At 38.3% G+C, this 25905-nt stretch overlaps 2 protein-coding genes across 4 annotated transcripts in view; both read left to right on the top strand.

Moving 5' to 3' along the window:
* RAB27A (RAB27A, member RAS oncogene family) overlaps positions 1-7082 on the top strand; it is an 81787-nt gene extending 74705 nt beyond the window's left edge. For both annotated transcript variants that reach the window (XM_068965001.1, XM_068965000.1), the window contains exon 6: positions 4986-7082. In XM_068965001.1, coding sequence (XP_068821102.1) covers positions 4986-5184 — 199 coding nt within the window. In that variant the 3' untranslated portion in view covers positions 5185-7082. The remainder of the gene's footprint in view (positions 1-4985) is intronic.
* A 4730-nt stretch (positions 7083-11812) lies between these two features.
* RSL24D1 (ribosomal L24 domain containing 1) lies at positions 11813-25544 on the top strand. Of its 2 annotated transcripts, XM_068965828.1 has the most exons (7): positions 11813-11922; positions 16916-17029; positions 19254-19326; positions 21651-21714; positions 23502-23587; positions 24782-24866; positions 24955-25544. In XM_068965828.1, exons 1-6 carry the CDS (start codon positions 11842-11844, stop codon positions 24853-24855), a joined length of 492 nt encoding a protein of 163 aa, XP_068821929.1. In that variant the 5' UTR covers positions 11813-11841; the 3' UTR covers positions 24856-24866; positions 24955-25544. The 2 variants fall into 2 exon arrangements, with proteins under 2 accessions (XP_068821929.1, XP_068821928.1); XM_068965827.1 differs by having other exon boundaries at positions 24782-25544.
* Positions 25545-25905: the final 361 nt, after the last annotated feature.

The raw sequence follows: 25905 nt of genomic DNA, 5'->3' as shown, positions 1-25905 counted from the left end.
TGTTAAACCTCTTTACAGATACAGAGAACTGTTCAGATAAAGTAGCCCAAGTACCTTCTAAAAGTGAACATCAAGAAGATATGGGCATAAAAATATGTCTGACTCTATACTAGAATTTCTATGCTGTTAGGACAAGCTGAGCAGTCCAATTTTCAAATGTGAGCACAGGGCATCATTTTTTGTTTGTTTGGTCACACCACATAGCTTGCAGGATTTTAGTTCCCTGTTCAGGGGTTGAACTCATGCCCTCATCAGTGAAAGCTCAGAGTCCTAACCACTGGACTGCCAGGGAATTCCCAGAGACATCATTTTATGATGGAAAGAAAGTCTTAATTCAGGATCTTTGCTGTCCTTCTCATTTAGTTTACCTTTTGTCTGGCAGCTCAAAGAGCTGAGGGTGGCAAGGAGTAAACTCTAGCATTCATTTATTCCTATAGTAATAAAAACCATATTACCTCAGTTGCTTAGAAGACTCTGAATAATTAGTCTGAAGATTTTAAGGTTGTTAACCTGATTCCTGGTCACATCACCTGGAGGTTCACAAATGGTCAGAAAATACACTTTTAATTTTTAGTTTGTTATAGAATTTGAAATTAAAACTCTATATCTTCTTAATATTGTACCTCTTTTAATATGAGTGACTTCAAAATGTATGCTTTTACTCATATACCCTGAAATTCTATCAAGTAAGTATTTACTTAAGTTAGTAAACATTAGAGAATAGCTCATAGTTCTGCTAGAAGCGTCAGTCATTTGTTGTTTAGTTGTGTCTGACTCTTTGTGACCCCATGGACTGCAGCACGCCAGGCTTCCCTGTCCTTTTCCATCTCCCGGAGCTTGCTCAAACTCATGTCCGTTGAGTTGGTGATGCCATCCAACCATCTCATCCTCTGTCATCCCTTTCTCCTCCTGCCTTTAGTTTTTCCCAGCATCAGGGTCTTTTCCAATGAGTCGGCTCTTTGCATCAGGTCTCCAAAGTATTGGAGCTTCAACTTCAGCATCAGTCCTTCCAGTGACTATTCAGGACTGATTTCCTTTAGGATTGATTGACTGGTTTGATCTCCTTGCAGTCCAAGAGCCTCTCAAGAGTCTTTTCCCACACCACAGTTTCAAAGCATCAGTTCTTCAGCACTCAGCCTTCTTTATGGTATTAATCAGTAAAGTAAGATTTGTTTTCTCTCAGCATTTAATGATGATCACTTGTGGTAGTAACGAATGGTAGTAAGTATGGTTTGACAAGAACTGGAGGGAAACAAATGCTTTGGAGCATGAGACGCTTTTGTTAGGACAGATCTGAGTGAGCCATCTCTAATGTAGGGGAGCATAATTCAGACTACTAGAATTTAGGACAAGACTATAGATCAGCTTCATAGTGGATTGAATCAATTTTTGTGGGCTAGTCTGGAAAGTTAATGTTTATAATCTTGCTAAGGTCTCTTGGAGCTATGATTTTCCACAATTCAGTGATTTTATATATTCTGAGTTTTAAACAACAAAGTTAAAAACAAACTTTCGTAACCCATTACTGTGTTTGAAATAGAAAATGTTTATTAATGACACATTTGTCAGAAATGACACATTTCTTATATGTCAGACTCCAGTCTAAGTCCTTTAGATGTTAACTCAATTAATCCTTAATAGGAAGATAGTGATATTTTCTGGTTTTATGGATAAAGCAACTGAGGCACAGATATTTATACTTTGCCAGTGCTACACAATTAGTATGAAGTTGTAATAGGACTTGAATCCAGGCAACCTGGCTCCAGAAGTTATGGCTGTTAACCATTGTCCAGACTGTCTTTAAGTGTCTGACTCTTTGCGACCCCATGTACAAATGGGGTCCCCTTTATTTAGCCCACTGGGCACTTCTGTGCATGGAATTCTCCAGGCAAGAATACTGGAGTGGGTGGTGTTGTTCAGTTGCTAAGTCACGTCTGACTTTTTGTGACCCCATGAACTGTAGCATGCCAGTCTTCCGTGTCCTTCACTATCTCCCAGAGTTTGCCATAATTCTTGTCCATTGCGTCAGTGATGCCCTCCAACCATCTCATCCTCTGTTGTCCCCTTCTCCTCTTGGTCTCAGTCTTTCCCAGCATGAGTCTTTTCCAATGAGTCAGCTCTTTGCATCAGGTGGCCAAAGTATTGTAGTTTCAGCTTCAGCACCAATCCTTCCAATGAATATTCAGGGTTGATTTCCTTTAGGATTGACTGGTTTAATCTCCTTACTGTCCAGGGGACTCTCAAGAGTCTTCTCCAGCACCACAGTTCAAAAGCATCAATTTTTTGGTGCTCAGCCCTTTTTATGGTCCAACCTTCACATCCATACATGACTACTGGAAAAACCGTAGTTTTAACTGGGAGGCCATTCCCTTCTCCAGGGGATCTTCCTGACCCAGGGATCAAATGCTGGTCTCTTGCATTGCAGGCAGATTCTTTACCATCTGAGCCACCAGGGAAGCCCTCATGTATAGGTTTTATCGTTTTTAGACTATTTATAATTTTTTCATTTATACCTTTAAATGATTATGGGATATGAGGAGTTGAGATGGAGGAAACTATGAAAAGTAGAAATAGCATAATGGAGAGAGATCCTGTTGAGGAATTCAGTGAGGCTGAGGACTCTATAGTTGGAAAGATATTTATGATGGACTTTGAGGAAGTGTTAAAAATGAGATGTGAACCATTGTAACCAGTGTTTACAAGAAAGTTTTCTGCTCAACTACTTTTTTATTTTTGTATTTCCAATTTTAACCCAGTATTCTCATAGGGAGAGATGAATTTTTCAGTTGCTTTTTCATGAAACAATAGCTTTCTGAATGGTGATAGAATGATCAAGCCTTCTCCTTAAGTATAAGCAATATTCTTAGACATTAAATGATTCTCCTTGGGTGTAACTGAGAAAGAGCACGATGGAGAAAAATCTAAGTATTTTAATTTTGAGAATTCTTAATCTAAAATTCAGTTCATATGAAAATGGCAGCATCAAAAAATGTCCCTGGGACTTAATAACATAGATAGTTGATAAATAAGTATTTATTGAGTTTCCACAAAGAATGTCTTCTTCAAACTTGGTACAGAAATACTACATGTGACCAGGGGGATGGGGAAAATGCATTTCCTTCATTTTGTGGATAAGGCACCAGATGAAGATGTAGGGGAAAAAAAAAAAAGACTGAAAGTAACCAAAGAGATAGCCAGGCAAGAGGTTTAAAAATCACTAAGGTGATATAATTTGCCCAGTGAGACCTTCTCTGATTAAGATGTTTTACTTCATTTTTAAAAAGATTTATTTATTTATGGCTGTGCTGGGCCTGTCTCCAGATGCGCCAAGTGCGGGCTACTCTCGGTTGTGGTGCACGGGCTTCTCATTGTGGTGGCTTCTCTTGTTGAGCACACAGGCTCTAGGGCATCAGGGTTGAAGTAGTTGCGGCACATGGGCTTAGCTGCTCCTTGGCATGCGGGATCCTCTTGGATCAGGAATTGAACCCTTGTCCCCTGCCTTAACAGGCAGATTCTTAGCCACTGGACCACAGGGGAAGCACCTGAATAAGGTATTTTAGAGTCAGCATATGAAGGGCTGTGAACATGGGCATGGTAGAATCAGTGGAACAACTGTGTCCATCAGACCTCACAGATAGACGGATAGATGCCCAAATGAAGTGATGGTTCCTCAAGCAGTTTTTATGAGCTACACTCCAACAGGAGAGAATATAGAGTCCAATTGCAAGGCCTGTTAGTTCCTGTAGGAAGCAAGCAGATAAGGTGGCAGCATCTTGAGGAATCGTAATAGGCAGATAACCTTCCATGCCTCCACATGTACCCCTACTGTGATTCTTAGGAAGCAGAACCGTTCTGAAAATATCTGTCAAAGCACTAAGAAGGTGAAAACAGTTCTGTTAAAGCTCTCCTGTGGAAGCTGCTCCTAGTCAGGAAGTAATGAAAGAATTACCAGAATTGTAGTCAGAGTCACTGATGTAGTGTTAACATGCTATGAGAACACAGGAAAACAAAGACATTCTTCAGGAACAGTAATAGAGATGGATGTTAAAGTATCTATACATGTAAGGAATATTTTACTGAATTCAATTGCAGGACTCCTGAAGGAGCTAAACAACTTTCTTTTGTAGTTTTTACATTCAAGAATATTTTTGGTCAGACTCCTTACTAAGTGGTGAGAATGAAGTTAACAGTTTGAAGAAAATATAACTATATTATTATTTTCATGACTTTATTAAGAAGGGGGAAGAATTTGGCAGGTAATTGATTAATCCCCTTGCAAAGACGAAGTATGAAGGGTGACCACCGCAAAAAGACTGATGATGTCTTAAGAACATGTGAAAAATAACCTTATAGTTTTGAAGCGATGCTTTGTAAGTTACTAAAGAATTATACCTAATCTCAGGTCCTGGGATAACAAAATAAACATGCTTAAGATTGTTATGCTTGAGGAACCCTGAAGTGCTATTAAATTCAGAATGTCTTGTCTTCAAAGGTGTGGTCCAGGAATACTCCCTGGAGCTGACAAGTGGCCAAGCCCTTGACGAATACGGCCAGGGACCTCTGATGTCTCATGTTGGCTTGCTTTTTTTTTTTCCCCCATTGACAGCAAGTGAGAGTTCTCTATTTTGGAGAACTTCATACAACATTATGTAAATTTGGAACCAGTAGAGCCTTTGGAGTAGGTTACACTTGAACAGCTGTGGATTCAAATCCTGGTTCCACTCCTTTCTAGCATTATGAAATTGGGCACATTACTTCATCTTTCTGAGCTATAGTTTCATCATTTGTGAAATGGGGATAAAAACTTCCAGAAGTTTTACATCTCTGTTAGGAATGCAGTGTCAGTTACTATTTTACTTTTAATGTGCTAAAATGCCTTTCTTGTCTTATATATTTATATTCTTCTGATTTTCTAAGTTGAATTATCAAGGGCAAAGTGACCTTTCCCATCACATGCTGTAACCCAAGTTGTTGCTGTCTTTCAGAGTCCCCTACTTTGAAACTAGTGCTGCCAATGGGACAAACATAAACCAGGCAATTGAGACGCTCCTGGACCTGATAATGAAGCGAATGGAACGGTGTGTGGACAAGTCCTGGATTCCCGAAGGCGTGGTACGCTCCAACGGTCACACCTCTGCAGATCAGCTGAATGAAGAAAAGGAGAAGGGGTCATGTGGCTGTTGAGGGGGCTAGTGAGCTGAACAGCCATTCGAGGGGCCCATGTCTGTGACCTTCCCTATGGTGATACATGACTCAGAGAGAGGCAAACAGGCCTTGCATACAAACTCCTTCTCACCATCCCAATTAAACCTATCAGTAAAGCATCCCGTTTTAAAATTACTTTGCTGCAGCTTTGTAAATATTCTTTAAGATTCAGCCTGAGAGTTAGGCAAAATATCTCACATAGCCAAAAGTGCCTTATAAAACATTAGCCCCATGGCAGTAGATCATTCAAGGATTCAGGATTTTGTAGCCACAGAACAGCGCATTTATGACATAGAATGACTGAATTTATCATCCCTGCTTTACCATAGATAGGCCCAAAGTCTCACCTTTAAATCTTAGATGTAATATCAGTCTTTAACGCAAATTTAAGACCCTTCTTGCACCACAGGGGACTTTCTAAAATGTCATCTAAACAATTTCAATATTAAATAAGAATATACACAAATGATGGTTCAATGTCTTGAGTATAATTTATGTAAGCATTCTCTTTAAAATGAATATAGGACAAATGATTGGCCATATCTATAGGCCCTGGATAAACTGGATTGATCAATTTCATGCTCACTGTGACTATTTTTGGTGTAAAGGGCCTTGAGAGCAAGGACTGGGGTAGTTTAGTGTTGTATAAGTGACTGAAGTGGGGACTTCTGGCTCCCCGCTCAATTCCCTTTGCTCTGAAAGGTTGATTGAAGGGTCAGGGAATTAGATTTTTATGCCTTTAGTTCACGGTGATCGGTGTGCATTTATACTTGGCCTATGTGCTGGCCATATTGAACATAGCTGGTGCTTATGCTGAAGTTATTTGTGATAAGCAAATATTTAGCTTCTTTTTCTTTATATTTAAAATGTTGGTCTGTCATCCTCAGGCTGCAGTTTCAATTAGCTTATGAGTGACTCATCATTTTTTTTCACCATCAGGCTCCATCTTGTTGATCTTTGAAACTTGTTTTATTTTTATACAGGTGGAATTGAAGGAATTAGTTTATAATTACATAACATGTCTGTTTATACTGTTTGGTGGAAGATGGATGTTTGTATTTAAGCAATTACATTCATATTCTGTCTCAAAATAGAAAAACAAAATATTCTATAGCCTGTAGTTTTCACTGAGATCATGGATATTTACTATACTTGCTGGATCTTGCCAAGGTCATGTACTCTTCCACACTGTCAAAATGTCTTTTTTGCCAAATTAAAGGTGTGTTTCAAAATATGCTTCATGGCAGTTGTTTATAAAAATCAAAGGGGAAAATTCTTATTTATTAAAGTAGTTTAAGTAGATTAAAATTTCCAAAGAACTTAATGGCTATTTAGGAAGAAATACCACTCATTATAATTTAAATAAAGAATAAAAATAAATGTATTTTGTGATGGCATAACTGTAATTAGAAAAATAAAACTATGATGAAAACTAGCTACTTGTACATGATAATTTTCAAACAGCTTTTTATGGACCATCTGTCCTGGTTTTTTTTTTGCCACTGCCCTCCCACCATCTGCTTAAGAAACTTAGTTGTGCTTTGTAAGATCTTATATATTTCTATCCTTAAAATTTAGACTTTTTAAAATACTAAGAAGTCACTGAGTCCTATGCATTTGAATTGTGTATACTAGTGATAAAAGATCCAGCTATTTCAAAGTCAGGGTCCTCATCATAAGCAGTGCCTTGTAAAATTGCTGTAAGACTTAAGTGGAGGAAATAATTTTATAGCTATGTACCAGGGAACATTTTATATGATTTATTTGTATAGTGAAAAAAAAAAAAACAATATCTGTATTGTGTCAGCCTATCAGGAACCAAATGAGCAATTCGTACAGATTCTATTGGCCTTAAACATAATACACAATGAAACCTATACATGAAACAGTGCACACACAAGAACCATTTTTAGTTATTGACATCAATAACCTGTATTCTCTTTGGAAATCATGTGTTTAAATTTACTTTGAAGCACCAACATAAACTTTTTTTGTGTGTCAATGTATTTTTCTATTTACAGTCTTGTGTAAAATTGAAGTGTATCTTCGGTGAATTTTGTGCCAGATAAGCTTATAATAAAAAAGTGGTTTAATCTGTTATTTATGTGTGGACATAACTTCATTTCCCTTTACAAGAAAGTTTCAACCCAGAGGATGTAATGCTAAAGGAAAGCACACTCAGAGACACGAATTCCATTAGGTACTTGATGAGGGACCAGCCAAGATAACATGTTCTGGAGAAGGTAACTCACACATGTCCTCATCAGACACAGATGGAGCACCGACAGTGCGTGAGGTGTCATGCTGGCTGTTGTCAGGTGAACAAAGCAAGAGGGTAAGGGCTTGAACTAAGACTGGGGCTGAGAGATGGGGTGCAAGAAGCATTGCGGAGGGTGTGGTACTTAACTGGATGAGGAGGGAATATGGGGAGATGGACTCTCTGACCTTATTTCCTGCCACCCTGTCTACCTCACTCACCCCTCTGTGAGCATACTGGCCTCCCTGGAGCAATCAGGTATGTTCCTGGAATATCTGCTGTTCCCTCTGCCTGGAATGCTTGTCTTCCATATATCTACATGGCTCCCTCTCCCACCCCGTAGGACAATTCAAATGTCATGTTGTCCAAAAGGCCTTTGCTGATCACCTTGTATAAAACAGCAGTCACTCCCTCTCATGGCCCCCATCAGATTGTCCCCTGCTGCCTTGTTCTGCTGTTTTTGTACATGTCACTTATCACCAGTCAATATCTTTGTATGTTTGTCTCTATCCACTAAGATATAAGCTCCATGAGGACAGGGACGTGGGAAGTTTTCTTCAAAACTGTACTGCTGCTACCCGGAAAAGGCCTGGTACATGGTAGGTCCTCAAATGGCTATTGGACTTCAGTCCAATAGAGGACTTAAGATGCAGCAGGGTCAAATGAAAGAGTTTTCAAAGTAAGACTCCAAGACTTCAAAATGTTTTGAAAGGTTCTCATATAATAAGTCCATATTGGTTTATTATGAGAAATTAGGAACTCTGAGAGGTATACTCTTGATCTTTTGAAGTTGATGTCAAGATAGCTAACGGTCCACTGAAGAAATGTTCAATCTGGACTTTTTGGGTTCTTTTGTTTTTTGTTTTTGGCCATTCCAAGTGGCATGCAGGATCTTAGTTCCCTGACCAGGAATCAAACCCTTACCCCCACAGTGGAAGTGTGGAGTCCTAACCACTGGACAGAACAGGAAATTCTCAATTAGGAGTTTTTAAAAATTGAACTGTAGTTGATTTACAGTCTGTTTTGGCAAAGTAATTTTTGCTAACATTATATATACATTATATAAGTATATATTAATATATAACATACATTTATATATTTTTCAGATTCTCTTCCACTATAGGTTATTGCAAGCTATTGAATATAGTTCCCTGGGCTATTTAGTAGGGCCTTGTTGTTTACTTTATATACAGTAGTGTGTGTATTTGTTAATCCCATACTTCTAATATCTTCCTCCTTCCTTCTTTCCCCTTTGGTAACCATACATTTGTTTCCTATGTCTGTGAGTCTGTTTCTGATTTATAAATTCATTTGTACTGTTTCTTAGATTTCATATTTAAGACATATCATATAGTATTTATCTTTCTCTGCCTGACTTAATTTCTTTAGTATGATAATATCTAGGTCCATCCATGTTGCTGCAAATGGCATTATTTCATTCTTTTTATGGCCAAGTAATATTCCATTGTGTGTGTGTGTATATATATATATATATATATATATATATATTTATCACATCTTCTTTATTCATATATCTGTCGATGGGGACAGGCTGCTTCCATGTCTTGACTGTTGGAAACAGTGCTGCTATGAGCAGTGGAGTGCAAGTATCTTTTCAAATTAGTTTTTGTCTTTTCCATATATGCCCAGGAGTGGGATTGCTGGATCATATAACTCAGTTTTTAGATTTTAAAGGAAATCTCCATACTGTTTTCCATAGTGGCTGCATGGATTTACTTTCCCAAAGACCATGTTGAAAGATTCTTTTTTCTCCACCCACTCCCCAGCATTTACTATTTGTAAGCTTTTAGATGATAGCCATTCTGACTGGTGTGAGATGATATGTCATTGTAGTTCTGATTTGCATTTCTCTAATATCTATTCTAAACTTCTGTCCATTTTTTGATTGTTTTTTTTTTAAATATTGAGTTGTAGGAGCTGTCTGTATATTTTGAAAATTAATCCCTTGTTAGTCACACTGTTTACTAGTATTTTCTCCCATTGTATAGGTTGTCTTTTTGTTTTATGATTTCCTTTGCTGTGCAAAAGCTTATATGTTTGATTAGTCCCCATTTGTTTATTTTTGCACAATAAAGAATGCTTTGCTTGGCTTCTTATAACCCAGAAAACTCTATATAGAATTTCCATGTCTTCTATTTTTGGCAAGATGGATGAGTTTAGAACTAGAAAACTCTTCTAATATAAAGCACTTGATAATGCTGGATAAAATATAATGAATGTATTTTTAAAATGAACTATTGATCTCTTAAGAAAGTAAGGACAATACCTAAAGACCATTCCTCTTCCTCCACAAAACAGACAACAGCATCAGCAACAACAGTGGGATCTTGTAACAAACTGATAGTGGGTGTGGTTTGCTTTTAGTTTGGATTTTGCAGGATCAGTAATCAAGGTGTTCAGCTTTAATGGCTACATGACATCATGAGAGAAAACTTTGGATTCCTTGGAGGTAGGACACTGGAATGGAGAGCCTCCTAACCCAAAACACACTCAAAGCCGAGGCCTGGTCTATGTCTTAATTTCCCCTACAAATTTATAACCGTAAGTGTGTTTTTACACAGGTTTAAGATTCAAGTTTACATTACTCCTCTCCTGTTGTTTTTTTTTTTTTCCCCTGGAAATGTTTAAGCCAAAAAATGAACATAAGCTAACATAAAATAATTTGTGACTGGTAATACCTCTGGATTACTTGGGAGAAGCAAACAGAATCTCTTCAGAGGGAACATTTCCACCCAGAATTTACAGAATTTTTAAAGAAAACACTACTAACGATGAGCTCACTATTTAAAATGAAAACCCGGTCCATCCCCACCACCTTCAGCCCTAAACATGAGCAAGGGCCAGTGAACCAAAATCCAGCAATATGGCACTTAAGAACTTCAAATAATATGCTTACCAGATGGAGGTCATAAAATAATTATAAACATAAAAGGAATTGAAATGTCTGGGAAAAGAAGACTTTATTAAAGATACATGACTGGTTTGAATTTAGAAAAACACTTCCACGTATGGAAAATGTAGCCACTGGCATTCAAAATGTAATGGTTAGAGGTTAAATGGCAAGTCTGAAAAGAGAATGGGTGAACTTGAAGATAGACCGGAGGAAATTACACAGAATTCAGCACAGAGAGATAAGGTACAGAGAAATTAAGAGAGCGAGAGAGAGGGAGTATTAGGGCTCCAGTTCAGTTCAGTTCAGTCGCTTAGTCGTGTCTGACTCTGCGACCGCATGAGCCGCAGCACGCCAGGCCTCCCTGACCATCACCAACTCCCGGAGTCCACCCAAACCCATGTCCATTGAGTCGGTGATGCCATCCAACCAGCTCATCCTCTGTCGTCCCCTTCTCCTCCTGCCCTCAATCTTTCCCACCATAGGGGTCTTTTCAAATGAGTCAGCTCTTTGCATCAGGTGGCCAAAATATTGGAGTTTCAGCTTCAACATCTGTCCTTCCAGTGAACACCCAGGACTGATCGCCTTTAGGTTGGACTGGTTGGATCTCCTTGCAGTCCAAGGGACTCCCAAGAGTCTTCTCCAAAACCACAGTTCAAAAGCATCAATTTCCTGTACATATGGTGTTTTTTTTAATGTCTAGTAATTAAATATATATATTAATTAAAAGGCGGAGAGGGAGTAAAGGTGGAGAAGACTACCACTACAAGTTTTTAAAACACCGCTGGTTAAGTCCTGCGAGCCTGAGACTCAGCAGCTTCGGTTGCCGTGCGCGGCAGCAAGCTCCCGCCGTGGACACCAGGAAAGTCCTCTAGGGACTGGAATCCGGCAGGGCTTGAGCAGTGGAGAAATGAGTTCTTAGAGACTAGCCAAGTGTGACGGAGAAGGCAATGGCACCCCACTCCAATGCTCTTGCCTGGAAAATCCCATGGACGGAGGAGCCTGGTAGGCTGCAGTCCATGGGGTCGCACAGAGTCGGACACGACTGAAGCGACTTAGCAGCAGCAGCAGCAGCAGCAGCCAAGTGTGGAGAGCCGCCAGGGAACAGCACAAACTAGAGACAGGATATATAAGACATGAGTAAATGCTGACTTAATATGATACGGTAGGTGGAAAAACTAGACGCTCTAACAGCCAGTTCACAAGGCGCAGAACCTTGCTCTTGCCCAGACTGACAGCTGTCAGCCCGACTGCATTTCTGCGCCTGCCCAAAACGTCAGCGCTTTTCCCGGCGCGGCCGCGGGGAGGCGCGGTCACGTTCGGCTCGCTTTCCAGAAGCTCTGAAGAGCACCGCCTTTTCCGGATGCTTTTTCCGGAGGACTGGGAAGAGAATCACTTCCTGTGGCGCGGCTACGTCACTTCCTCTTCAGCTGGATGTTCGGCCGGCGTTTCCCCACGCTCGTTCAACATGCGGATTGAAAAGTGTTATTTCTGTTCGGGCCCTATCTACCCAGGCCATGGCATGATGTTCGTTCGTAACGATTGCAAGGTGAGGAGGCGGGGAGTGGGGCGCTTTTAGCTGCGCTCCCGCCGGGCTGAAGCCGTGCCCGCTCGGCGCGGGGTTACTCTGCGCCTACCAGTTTGGCGTGGGGTTTGGCCTGGGATTTCGGCGCGTGAGGTAGGCTTTACTACGGGCTCGGACCTCCACCTCCCGCTAGGGGAGTTTCTCCTTTAGGCGGTCCGAGCAGAGCTGTTCACTAGGCCGCTCCTGGGAGAGGCCGGCAGTAACGAGGTTGAGGAGCGATTCCAGCCAGAGCCCACAGGGAAGCTGGGAGCCTGTTGGCCCACTGTGTATGTGGGCCACATTCTTCAATTCAGTAAACCTTGCTGAACGCGTGCCGGGTCAAGCATCTTTGCTGAGGTCCACCTCTATACAGATGTGTAAGACTTGCGGTCAGCCGTAGTGTGTAGAAATTGATAGAAATATTGGGTATGACTTAATAGAGTTACGTTTTACGAAATGATTGGAGGTGATTTGGAGAAGGACGTGTGTGAAAAGACACAGGAAGGAGGTGCTTTTATCCTGGATCTTGCATTTTGTTTAAGAGCAAGAGGAGAAAGCATTTTAGGCGAAAGGGAAATGAACGATTTGAGCAAAGGCACAGAGGAGCAGTTACTTCTCTGTTTAAGGAAGTGACGGATTGCACATGGTGATAGAGGCTTGGGGTAGGGCTATAAATACAAATATAAATCTATGTTTAAAAAGTACGTCTGAAAACAGAAGATAGAAAGATACAGATCTTACCGGACTTTTGACGGAGTTGCTTGTGGCAAACCCATTGTAAGTCGAAGATGCAAAAGCCTAACCTACTTAATATTGTATATAGCCTAGCCTTCTTTAAACATGCTCAGAACACATTAGCTTACAGTTGGGCAGAATCATCTAACACAAAGCCTCTTTTACAATGAAGTGTTGAATATCTCATGTAATTTATTATATACTCTGCTGGAATTGAAAAATAGAATGATTCTAACTATTAAGTTGTTCACTCTGTGAACTGGGAGCTTTAGTCTGCTGCCAGATGCCCAGCATCAGAGAGAATTTTACTGCATGGCTAGCCTGGGAAAGATCAAAATTTGAAGTACGATTTCCACTGAATGTGTATCACTTTTGCACCATTGTAAAGCTGAACCATCTTAAGTTGGGCACTGTCATTATAAGGCCTCATTGTGAAAGACTTTAGGAATAATACATGAATTTGCCTTTCATAACGGAATGAATCTCATTCCTCTGTTAAAAATATTGTTTCTCAGAATTTGAGCTCTCTTATATTTGCTTCAGAATCACTGGGCACTTGTGGAAAAAACTGAGTCCTGCTTCCCACCAGATCTGTAGAATTGGAATGTCTGGGGGGAGGGAAAGAGCTCTAGGAATCTGTATTCAAAGAGGTGATCTTGACATGCTCAGGAATTACAGTTTGTACTTCTTCACCTTATAAGTGTATTCTGTATGAAAAATACTGACCTTGCTAAATTAGGAGTAAGAGGTCTTGCTGAAATGAGGTACCAAAGCTGTATTTGGAAACCTGAAAGAGTATGTAAGTGATTCTTAATTCCTCCTCTCAGGAACATGACCAAGAATTTATAGCAGTGAATGAAATGATCGCCGGGTTGGGGTGTAATTCACAGTAGGCATTATGGCATTGTAGATGATCTGGTGATCATAATTTTATGATTTTTGTCCACCAGTGTTTGTCAGCTGGATATGGAAATTAGAAAGGCCAGTGGGAGCTGTCTAAAGTTGAGTGTTGACCTGGCAGATGCAGTGGGAGTTCCGGTATATGAGGAAGTCTGTGTTGCTAGCAAGAATGGTGTTGAGTTAGCTGGAAGCTTGCTTGCTCTAGGGAAGACCGGTGTATCCAGAACAGTCGATGGGGGAAGTAAGATGTAGAGGCCCAGAAGCACTAATGAAGACCAAGCACCTCATTTTTTCCTTTGTTGATATTTCCCACATCTTTATATCCTAGTTCCAAGTTTGAATTTTCCACTTGACAGAGAAATCCTGTTTGTACCTAACAGTGAGCCTCCTGAAAGAGAGGCTTACCTCTCTTATTATTACCTCAGCTCTTTTTGCTCTCAGAATTAATAGTCATGTGCTTAGATAGTTCTGCTGGAAACTGAGAGTTACCTTTGAATCTTCTCGCTGTTTGTATCTAGCTATAGGTTCTATCCATGCTGCCTTTGCAAAGGATAGTGGTGTCTTAGTTTTTTTTCTGCCTTCCTAGTCCCAGATTAGGCACTTGTCACTTTTGTAGCCTCCTAATTATTTTTTCTCCATTTATGCTTGTAGCTTTTGAGACCACCTTTCACAGACATCTCCCCTCTTCTGCTTCTCAAGTAGCTTCTTAAAAGTAGAATTAGTGTGGTGTTGTTGTTTAGTCACTAAGTTGTGTCTGACTGTTTTGTGACTCTGTGGACTGTAGCCCATCAGGCTCCTCTGTCCATGGATTTCCCTGATGAAAACGCTGGAGTAGGTTGCCATTTTCTTCTCCAGGGGTCCTTCCTGACAGAGGATTGAACCTGCATCTCCTGCATTGCAGGAGGATTCTTTACTGCTGAGCCACCAGGGAAACCAGAATTAGTGTGTTACTAATTAAAATACTGGAAAAGTGAAAATATTAGTTGCTTAGTCTTGTCTGGCTGTTTGTGATTCCACGGACAGTGTAGCCTACCAGACTTCTCTGTGCATGTGATTTTCCAGGAACGAATACTGGAGTGGATAGCTATTCCCTTCTCCAAGGGATATTCCCAACCCAGGGATTGAACCCGGGTTTCCTGCATTGCAGGCAGATTCTTTTCGGTCTGAGCCACCAGGGTAAAATATTACTGCTCTGTATTTTCATAGTTTGCAAACGGAAACATATACACTCTTAAGGTGTGCTTAATAAATCTTTGTTGAATTAGTGTCATAAAAAAGTATTGAACTGTGAAGCTCAGATGGATTGTTTGTTTGCATGTTGAAGACTGAGGATGGTGCTCAAGGACTAGGTTAGAAGGGAAATTTGAGCCTATGAAGCTTTGTCTCACACAGAATCATCCACCACCTACCCCAGTAGAGATTTGATCACTCCTTAATGTATATTTACACGTTACTTTATACTTGATTATTGTGTATAGCCATATCCCATTATTTATATCCTAGTCTGATCTTTATTTCTCTTGTTTGCAAAGTGAGACTTTATCACAATACTGGACTAAGCTTCTCAGGGTAGAGCATTGTATTATTCTTGTACTTCTTGCACCTACCGCAACATCCAGCACATAGTAGCTGCTCTTTATTTGGGAATCCCCATCCCATCTCAGTGACTCCAGGCTCTTCAGATGCTTCATCATGCTTTTTCAAGTGAGTCTGTTAGATACAGAGTTTAAGTAGGCTTCCCTGTATCTTCCCATTGGCTTTCTTTGGAACTGAGAAGACCTAGAAAAGTTCAAACTTCTCAATGAGGACTTGTGTAGGAGTTGTCTAGTATATCTTAAACAAGGACGGCTTTTACTTAAAAAGGTAGTAGTACTTTGGGTTGGAAATATGCAAACGAAGTATTACCAATAATGATTTTATAGTGAATTATTCCAGAAAACTACTGTAGTTCACGTATTTTCTAGCTGTTTGAAATTAATTGAAGAATGTAGAGAGGGCTCTCCAGTAAGTCTGGCCCTCGATTAAATTGATCTGATATTGACCATTTGTTTCTTCCTTTTCTTTTCTTTTTGACCTTGCCGTACTGCTTGTGGGATCTTAGTTCTTGGACTATGGATCCATCACAGGGCCATCCCAGGGAAACGCCAAGTTCTAACCACTGGGCCACCAGGAAATTCTCTAGTATCGACCATTTCTAAGAAATCTATGTCCTAATGTGATTAGTGACCTGTTTGAAGGTCCTCATAGAACAATGTACATAAAATGAGAAGTATTTTGATTTGTGATTTATGTGCCCACACACATGCACACAAAGGCTTTATTGTTGTTTTAGTCGCTAAGTTGTGTGTGACTCTTTGCAACTGCATGGACATATCAGGCTTCCCTGTCCATGGAATTTCCCAGGCAAGAATATTGGAATAGGTTGCTATTTCCTTCTCTAGGGGATTTTCTCGACCCAGGGATCAAACCTGTCTCCTCCTTTGGCAGGCGAATTCCTTACTGCTGAGTCTCTTAGCTTGAAATGTCTGTACCTTAGTTTGGTCTTTTTTTGAATGGGTCACATCTAAGCACGATAATTCAATTTAATTTTCTTTGCCAAGGTCCACAGATTCAATTATAATACTTTTTCTCTCAGATTTCCTCTAGTAATACAAATTGTAACTTTTTCTGAGACACAATAACAAAATGATGCATTTTAGATGTATAAATCCAATAAGTCACTTTAGGAGCACTTTGAAACATCATTAAATTGTAAACACTATTAAAGGATCACATCTTTGGAGATGAAAGTGTAGAATTAAAGTAGTGAAGAATCTTCCTAGTAGATCTCTGAATAAATTCTTTAGAAAAACAAATCTATAGCCAGTTTTAGTTGCTTTTTTGGGAAATTATTTTGTGCAACAGTGAAAAGAACCAAAGGACATTTCAGAATGGTTGTTTGAAACTTTACCCCTGCCCCCTCATTGAGATATATACAAAATGAATTTTGAGAATTATTCTGAATTGCAAACGGATTTAAATAAATGACTTTACTTAAAATTGTTCCCTTCATTCAAGATCATAGTAAAGGTTTTACTGTTATTCTATACAAATGCTAGTTTTTAACCATATTTGGGGGGCCCTCAATCTTTAGTTGTAATGATGTTTGATAGTCAAAAAACAGTTCAGTTTGCATTTTATGTGATATGTCTCATGTTTCTAAATGGTGCTGTAAGTAGAAGCAGTTGTGAGAACCATTGTTATTTCTTAGACTTTATAGTATATTTTGTCTGGTGGGGTAACGTCCTGTGGCATAAAAGTTTTTAATATTGTATTTTCTCTGTTTTAACACTTTTTAACATAGGTGTTCAGATTCTGTAAATCCAAGTGCCATAAAAACTTCAAAAAGAAGCGCAATCCTCGCAAGGTCAGATGGACTAAAGCGTTCCGGAAAGCAGCTGGTAAAGAGCTCACGGTGGTGAGTACAGTTAGCTATCACTATAGTTTTTATAGTTTTCAAAATTTTAGTTTTTGGATGGGGAACAATTGATGTTAATTAGAATTAACATCAGTTAACTCTAATAAGGCTTCCCATAGAGTGATTAATGACTGATTGATTAATGACTTTGGCTTTGGCAATCTCATTCTCACGTGATCCCCAAAACTATAAATCTGTAAAATTCTGAAAAGGAAAAAAAGATTCCTAATCTAGTTTGTACAAATGATTTTTCTTATTCTCCAAAAAGTATTTTTAGCTCTTGTAACAAAGGGGAGAATTATTTAAATGGATTGAAGTTGGAAATTGTTACTTAAGGATTTTGAAAGGAAGTTAAGAGATAAGAGGATGTTTGAATAGCAGTGAGGGCTCAGATGAGGTTTGTAATAAGCTTGTTTATCAGTTTTTCGATTTCTTTAGCTGGACTTTGTGTCTGAGAGCAGAGAACTTAGTTAATGATATTGGTTTAAGGAGGAATAATGAGGAATCGGGGTGAGGGAGTTTCATGAGATGAGCCCCTACAAGTATTGCTCTTACTGAGTTGGTATGAGGTCCCACCAAAGCTTGTCCACTCTCTGTCCTTGAAAAGGAAGGAGGAGAAACTTGCACAGGTTGTTTTTGAGGGTGGGAGATCTTTCAGCTGTCTTTTCCCTGCTGTACTTTCTCTTCCACCAAACCCGTGACTTTTCCCCACCTTTCCACTCTGTAAAGGCAGTGTCTTAAGTAGTTGCTATGAAGTCCTTTTCTGGCTTTCTTAACAACTGAGGTTTTTCAGTGAATGTAAAGAATATTTTTTGACAACTTGTAAGGCTAGATCATGATTGTTGTCACAAAAATAATTTTCAGTATGGATGAATAGAACTGTAGCATCTCAAATACAGGTGGCAACTGTATGAGTGAAGGAAGAATGTTATGTCATATTCAGTTGCTGGTGACCAGTTACCTTGTCATGGCTGAGGTTACTGTGATCTGAACAGAGTCTTGTGTATATAAATGAAATAGCTAAGTGCAGAGTTAATGTTCACATTAACTGAGTCTGAATCTGATAGATTTGAAAGCCAAGAAATATCTGGTTTTTTTCCCAAAATTATTTTGCATGTTTTGAGATGAGTAAAGTTGTTAATTGTCAAAATACCGACTACATTTGGAGGGGACCTAAAGAATTTCAGGGTGAAGCTTATATCAGGCAGAGTAGCACCACATTATTTGAGATGTGTAGTTTCAACTCTGTGCTGTAACACAAAGGTTTATAGGTATTGAAATAGATGAACATGCTAGGTATTTTTGTTGAACCATATGAAATTCTCAATATTTGACTCTTCTTGATCTATGGGAAAAGGCAGTTTCAAATGGTTCAGTCTAATACATGTTTTCTGGCTGTTAGTCTCAGCTAGGAACAGGAAATTAGGGAAGCCTTTTGAGTTTATTTATAATCCTCATGATGATATCTCCCCTCCCATCCGTTTGAGAATCGCTAATATGTAGAGAAATTTTTTCATTAGGACTGTCTTCTATGTTGTGTTTAATGGAGAAAAAGTTTGAAAACTTATATTCTCTGAGAATCATCTTGGGGAAAATCTTGGTATGTTTCCATAGCCATGACCAACCTAGACAGCATATTTAAAAGCAGAGACATTGCTTTGCTGATAAAAGTCTGTATAGTCAAAAGCCTGTGGTTTTTCTAGTAGTCATGTATGGATGTGAGAGTTGGATCATAAAGAAGGCTGAGCACCGAAGAATTGATGCTTTGTAACTGTGGTGTTGGAGAAGGCTCTTGAGAGTCCCTTGGACTGCAAGGAGATCCAGCCAGCCAATCCTAAAGGAAATTAACCCTGAATATTCATTGGAAGGATTGATGGTGAAGCTGAAGCTCCAATACTTTGGCCACCTGATGTGAAGCACTGACTCATTGGAAAAGACCCTGATCCTGGGAAAGGTTGAAGGCAGGAGGAGAAGGGGACGACAGAGGACGAGATGGTTGGATGGTATCACCGACGCAATGGACATGAATTTGAGCAAACTCCTGGAGATGGTGAAGGACAGGGAAACATGCTGTAGTCCATGGGGTCGCAGAGTTGGACATGACTGAGCAACTGAGCAACAATAGTAGCTTGAAATACTTAGAACTTCTGTGAAAAGGAGAAAAAGTTTTAAGACATGCTTCTTTTCTCTCTCTCTTAAAACCATATTTTTCCTCTTTTTACAGGATAATTCATTTGAATTTGAAAAACGTAGAAATGAACCTGTCAAATACCAGCGAGAACTATGGAATAAAACCAGTAAGTCACAAGGGAATATGAGGAGTTTTCAGAAGACACTGGTTTGGGATATTACCATAGCTTTAATATCAGCTGATTGTTTAAATATTAAATTTATTCTTTTAATTGGTTAGTTTTTATAGTTTTGTCCTTATTTCAATGGCTCTGCTGTATTTGTGTTTTTTATTATAAGCTATCCCAACTCTTTTCAGAATTGATTGATGTATCCATTATTAAAGTAGCATAATGATTAAATCTGCTGTTATTTGAAGTGCCTGCATAGAGATCTAAAAGCAGTCAGATATCTGAACAAAAAAATAGAGGTGTAGAATATTTCGTGGAGGTGTGACATAGTTAAGATATACAAAAAAACGTAACACACTTTGCCAATTTAGATGATTTAGGGATATAAGTATTAGGGATACAAGTATTGTATACTTCATGAAACTTAGTGATTCTATAAAGTTCAAAAGTACAGCATGTAAGCATGATAATTGCAAATTTTCTAAGAGAATTTAAGTGTTTGACCTGAGTGAAAATGAAGTTAGAGGCTACTAAATTACAAGCAGTAATGTTTAGTTCTTACCTGTCTGCATACCTACTTACCTAGCTCTTTCTGTCCATTTACTTATTTAAGTTAGGCAGAGGCTTTAATTAAAAAAAAAATTCTCATATGTAGTAAAACTTAATTTCTTAATCTAGCTTAAAGATTTTACCATGTATATGTATAGTGTGAGGCCCTTGGCCCTGCCTTTTTTTCTTCCCCCATGCCTGCTTATGCAGCCTTAGTCTCTTCTGGTCTTTGGTGTGGAGGTGAGGTAGTTTGTTAACTAGAAGTCTCTTTAAGACTTAGAATTCTACCAGACTTACTGTGTTGATCATTTCACAATATGCACAAACACATCGATCCCACATGGAGCTGTACATTTTTCACAGGCTTATTAAATTGATTCCTGAAGGCACTTTTGGCAGGGACTTTGTTGAAAGATTCTAAGCATTTCTGGACCTCATTGAGTCTTATTTCATTTTGGCCTTTGTTTTCTTTTTTGTTCCTACTTGAAGATAGCGGCTCCAGACCATTTTTATCTATAACTACTTTTATTTTGTGGGTATTCAGCTTGATGTGGAAACTGAGGTGCATATCTTAGTTTAATCATCTGTGGATATTCAGTTACTGAGACCGTCTGTGCTGGTATCATGATGTTTTTATTGTTCCTGAGAAATACTGTGTGTTCTCTAAGATACTGTATCCTTTACAGTCAGTAACCACTGATTCTGGTGTATGAAGATGAACAGGGCACATACTCTGGGTGCATTTTACTGAGAACTCCTGTTTTGTTATTTGTTAGACAGTAGTTGGTTCAGGTATTATTACAGAGCCTCATTTGTTTGCCCCACTCGGATACACAGACTACACTTTAAGAATCTGGTTGGGAATTGTGCTGCTTGGTATGGTAGCCGCCAGTCACAGGGGCTACCGTGCAATTAAAATGTGACTAGTCTGAATTGAGATGTGCTGTAAATGTAAAGTACATGCTGGATTTTGAACACTTAGTGTGAAAACAAGCATAAAATCTCAGTAAATAATTCTTTATATTAATTATATGTTGAAATGACAGTAATTTGAATATGTTGGGTTAAACAAAATGTGCTTGGAATTTAATTTTGAACTGTTCCCATTTACTTTTTGAAAAAAATGTGGCTACTGGAAAGTGTAAATTACATATGTGATTTATCCTACATTGTATAGTACTCATACAGATTCTAGAGTATAGTTGGACTCAACTGTCTTATAACCAAGGGTCTTGTATAAATTTTCCAAAACAGTTGTTGGATTTTAGTGGTTAAGAATGTGGCAAATTGACAGGTTCATTCTACCAGTATTCGTAATGTGATCATATCTCAGGTATATAATGTGATTCATAATGAGATCATAGCTCAGGTACTTGAAGAAAAAGTAGATTTCATTACCAGGAAAGGGCTCTTTATTTATAGAGATGACAAACTAAGAATGGGATTAATGTCATTAATCCAAGTTCTCTGTAGAATAAAATTTGGAAAGTGTTGGACTAGTTTCAAGTACAAGGAAAATTTATTAGTAGTAAAGGCTTTTGCAAAATAAAGATTAAAGAAATGATACTTGGGAAAGAGTCAAAAGTGACGTTAACCGAGAGTACATACCTTTGTCAGTTTTAGTAGGAATTGTTTTTGCAGTGAGTTTTTTGTTTGGTTTAGTCTGTTTCTAAATCAGGATAAAGAGGTGATTGTTAAAGCTCTTGTTGATTATAATCAACCCAGCTTGAATGTACATAAATTTGTTAACTTTAATGAATTTTTTTAAACAGTTGATGCAATGAAGAGAGTTGAAGAGATCAAACAGAAGCGACAAGCTAAATTTATAATGAACAGGTATGAATGTTTTAAAATATCTTTATTTTCACATAACTTCTGACTTTCAGAAACTATCAAGATAGTATAAAGAACTCTGTATATTCTGTTAGCATTTTATCAGGTTTACTTTGTGTTTAACTCTGTGTGTAGTAAGTTGAAGACATGATGCCTTTTCCTCTTAAGTATACTTCAGTGTATATGTCCTAAAAATAGTATGTTCTTTTTCTGTGTGGTTTTTAAAATTGAGGTATAGTTGACACACAACATTATTTTAGTATCAGGTATACAACATAAGAACATGCTCTTATATAATCACAGTATAGTTATCAAATCAGAAAATTATCACTGATAAAATATTGTTATTTAATCTATAAACCTTACTTGATTTTACCAATTGTTCCAGTAATGTCCTTCATCACAGCAGAAAATCATGTTATCATGCATTGCATTTGGCAGTCATGTCTCCTCAAGCTTCTTTAATCCAGACAGTTTCTCACCTTTGTCTTAAATAACATTGACATTTTTGAAGAGTACAGGTTAGTTATTTTACAGGATGTTTCTCATTTTGTGTTTGTTGTTTTCTTCGTGATTAGATTCAGGGTAGGCACCTTTGGCCAAACTGTCACAGAAATGTGTCTTGCAGGTACCTGTTGCCTCTTACTGGTGATGTTAACTTTTATCACTTGGTTAAAGTAGTGTCTGCTAGCTTTCTCCCCTGGAAATGGAGGAAATGACTTTACTGTTTTACTCCCCTCTTTGTAATCAGTGCATCTTGGAGGAGACACACTCAGCAAAGAACCTGTTACTCCTCAAAGTGGTATCTACTGGTTTTAGCATCCATTAGTGTTCTGCCTGAATCTGTTGCTATTGTTACTATTGCCACGTGGTGATTTTTCTAATTTCACCCTTTCCTATTTATTAGTTGGCTTTTTTATCCAAGAAAGAGCATTTTTCTTTTTCCCCAGTTCCACATTTATTATTTTATTCATTTATTCACATCGTGTGTGTGTGTGTGTGTGTGTGTACACTAATTCTTACTGTCTTCAGTGTGTTACAGTTCTTTATCATTATTTATTTTGATGTTCTAAGTACCCCAGGTTGGCCAGTGAGAGTTCTTCAGGCAGGCTCTGTGTCATTTTGACAATTCCTCATCATTCTTTGGGTGTTTCTTGCTTTGTGGCTAATAAGATTTTCTGGTACCATCTTGCACTTTCCCTGCTCCAGCTTGAAACTGGCTATTTCTTTAGAAGAGACATCACTTTTGATCTAGTCATCATAAACGTCTGTCATAGAAAAGCATGTGTCAACAGCTTTTTGGCTTTAAACCTTTTTAATTATGAGAAAAAGGGGGCCCAAATGGTTTAGAACTAGTCTGTTGACTTTTTTTGTTGTTGTTGAATGTCTTATGTGTTTCTTGTAATTACTGAATGATTTTAAAAAATAGATAACACAGAGATAATATCTTTCTCCTCAAATAGAGAACAGATACTTTAACGATTAGAAGTTTGTATTCTGTGTCTGTGATCTCTAAGGCTTGTTAATTCTTTGTTGCAGTTATATTCCTTTATTCACTGAGCAAATACAAATTCAACACCCAGTTTATTCCTGACTAGGCACTAGAAATAACAGTGAATGAACAAATTGGGAGTGTAGGAATCATTAAGCTAATAAGGAACAAGAAACAGATTGTATTCCCATTTCTCATCTGTGTGGTTAACTAAATATAATTTTTACAAATTATGAATTAATATCTTTTAAAGAGGTTTTAGTAACTGAGCTTTTGGCCTTGATATGTTTTATCCTAGGTTGAAGAAAAATAAAGAACTACAGAAAGTTCAGGACGTTAAAGAGGTCAAGCAAAACATCCATCTTATCCGGGCCCCTCTTGCAGGTAAGTAGTGCATACACAGGAGTTCTCTGCCTTCGGTAGAGAAATGGAAACCTTTTGTGGTCCCTGTAATCGGGTACCAGCCAACTTTTTGAGGATAGATTTTTTTTTCATGTAAGTATTCTCTCTCATTTAGGATATGACTTGGTAATTTATTAAAAATATTGATTCAGTGCATTTCTGAGTTCCATTCGGTTTATTGCGTATGGTGTTTCTTTTCTCCCGCCATAAAATCCTAGCTTCTGTAAAGACACTTTCCAAGTTAATCAAAATTATTTGAGTCATAATCAAATAGATGATTTTGCCTCATACCTGTTTTGATTAAAAGGACAATGTTTCATATTAATAGTTCCTAAACTTCATTTGGTATGGGAATTACTTGGGAGACTTACTAAGCACTGAGGTTCAAGCCCCTTGGATCTGGACCTCTGTGCTTCAGTAGCTCTCCAGGTGATTGTGATACCTCCGTTTGAGAACTGCAGTTTTGCCCTAAAGCCGTGCTTGTGCTTCTGTAACTTACAGGTAGGCATGCACTTGGGCAATCGTTTGTGTGCATAATTTCTTCTGTGAGATGCTAAGAAACCAGTATTTTTCCTCACCTGGCACCAAGTACAATCTATCAGAAGGAGAGAGATTTTGATGGGATTTAGCTATGCCTAAACCTTAGTAAAGTCAAATTCTGTAACAACATATTGGGTAGATTTATGCAAAAGTCCCAGCTAGGACTTTTTTGTACCAAAAAAAAGAAAGAAAAAAAAAGAATCCTGGAGCATTGTTTCACATATAGATTATATGGACTGATACCCCAAAAACAATAGAAAGGAACTGTTATCTAAGATTTTAGGTGGCCCTTTTTGAGGTAGAGAGTGCAGAGTTGAGAGCAGAGATCCTGGCTCCAGATGGCCAGGGCTTACATCCAACCCCTTTGTCTTACTGGACTTACTAGCCAAGTGACCGGGTCACTGATTGACTTGTCTCTGTACCTCAGTTTTCTCATTTTTAAGATGTAGGTTGTCATGAAGGTGAGATGAGCAAGTGTGTGGCAAGTCATAAGACCTGTGTGAGTTTAGTTTCTATTCTTAAATTATTTAGGAATATTTAATGTTATTTTAAAATAGCCAAGATTCTTTGTAAAGTGTGGATATGACTTCCACAAGGTCACACCAAATCAATGAGAGTTTAATTTCTTTTTTCAAGGCAAAGGAAAGCAGCTGGAAGACAAAATGGTACAGAAATTACAAGAGGATGTGGACATGGAAGATGTTTCTTAAAACATCTGTCTGTAAGCATTTCTTTTAAGTGCATCTGGAAATCTCCTTTGGAGACTTAGAACTTGTAAATTACTGATTTTTTTTTTTTTTCCACATAAGGTCACTCAGATGAAAGGGGAGTAAATACTTCTGTCCTACATTGATATCTGCAGAACAGCAAATATTATGGATGCTAGGTTGCATCTCAACGTTAAACCTTCACTGAGAGATACACTTTTATAAATTATGAAAACTATGTTTGTAAATATAGAAGTGAATTGTGGACAGAAAATCGTCGTGCCATTTGGTTAATGGCACTGGGCAGCATTTATGTAATAATGACAAATTCATGACTAGTAATATATATGAAATAAAATTTTCTTTGCAGTAAAATATTTCCTTTATTAATGTTCTGGATTGGATACAGCAAGGAAGTAACAGTCTGTATGATAATTAGCCTCAAGTAATATCTTTTCTTTTGATTTTAATATTTCTGGTTATGGTTTATTAGCATCTTAGAAGAACATAATGGCCCAATATATTGAAGCCTAATTATGTTGGACTGTTTTGATGTGGTTTAACTGTTGTGATAGTCATTTGTGGATGTTGAGGGTGAGTTGAACAGTCTTTCCTGAAATGGAACTGTATAATTTCCACTTTGGAGAGTACTCAATGATAAGTTGACATTCCTAGTAGAATAAACTTTTATTTTTCCATGACTTCAGTGCCTATTAAAATTTTTGGTGTGATTTTCTTTTCAAAAATTCCTAATTGTTTTTGGAAAATGGGATGTATGAGTAGCACATTATAAATTATTTGCACATAAAATTGTTTCTAAAGTAACCGCCTACATATTTATTTTAAAGTACTAAACAAAAGATAGATATTCCCAGGTGGCCCAGTGGTAAATAATCCACCTGCCAAACAGGAGATGCAGGAGATATGGGTTCAATTCCTAGGTTGGAAAGATCCCCTGGAGAGGGAAATGGCAACCCACTCCAGTATTCTTGTGGGGAAAATCCCATGGACAGAGGAGCCTGGGAAGCTACAGTCTGTGGGGTCGCAGAGAGT

Source organism: Capricornis sumatraensis, chromosome 2 (assembly GCF_032405125.1).
Source record: "Capricornis sumatraensis isolate serow.1 chromosome 2, serow.2, whole genome shotgun sequence".
Taxonomy (NCBI): domain Eukaryota; kingdom Metazoa; phylum Chordata; class Mammalia; order Artiodactyla; family Bovidae; genus Capricornis; species Capricornis sumatraensis.
Note: the sequence above shows the minus strand (reverse complement) of the source record. Positions and strands in the feature narration are given on the sequence as shown.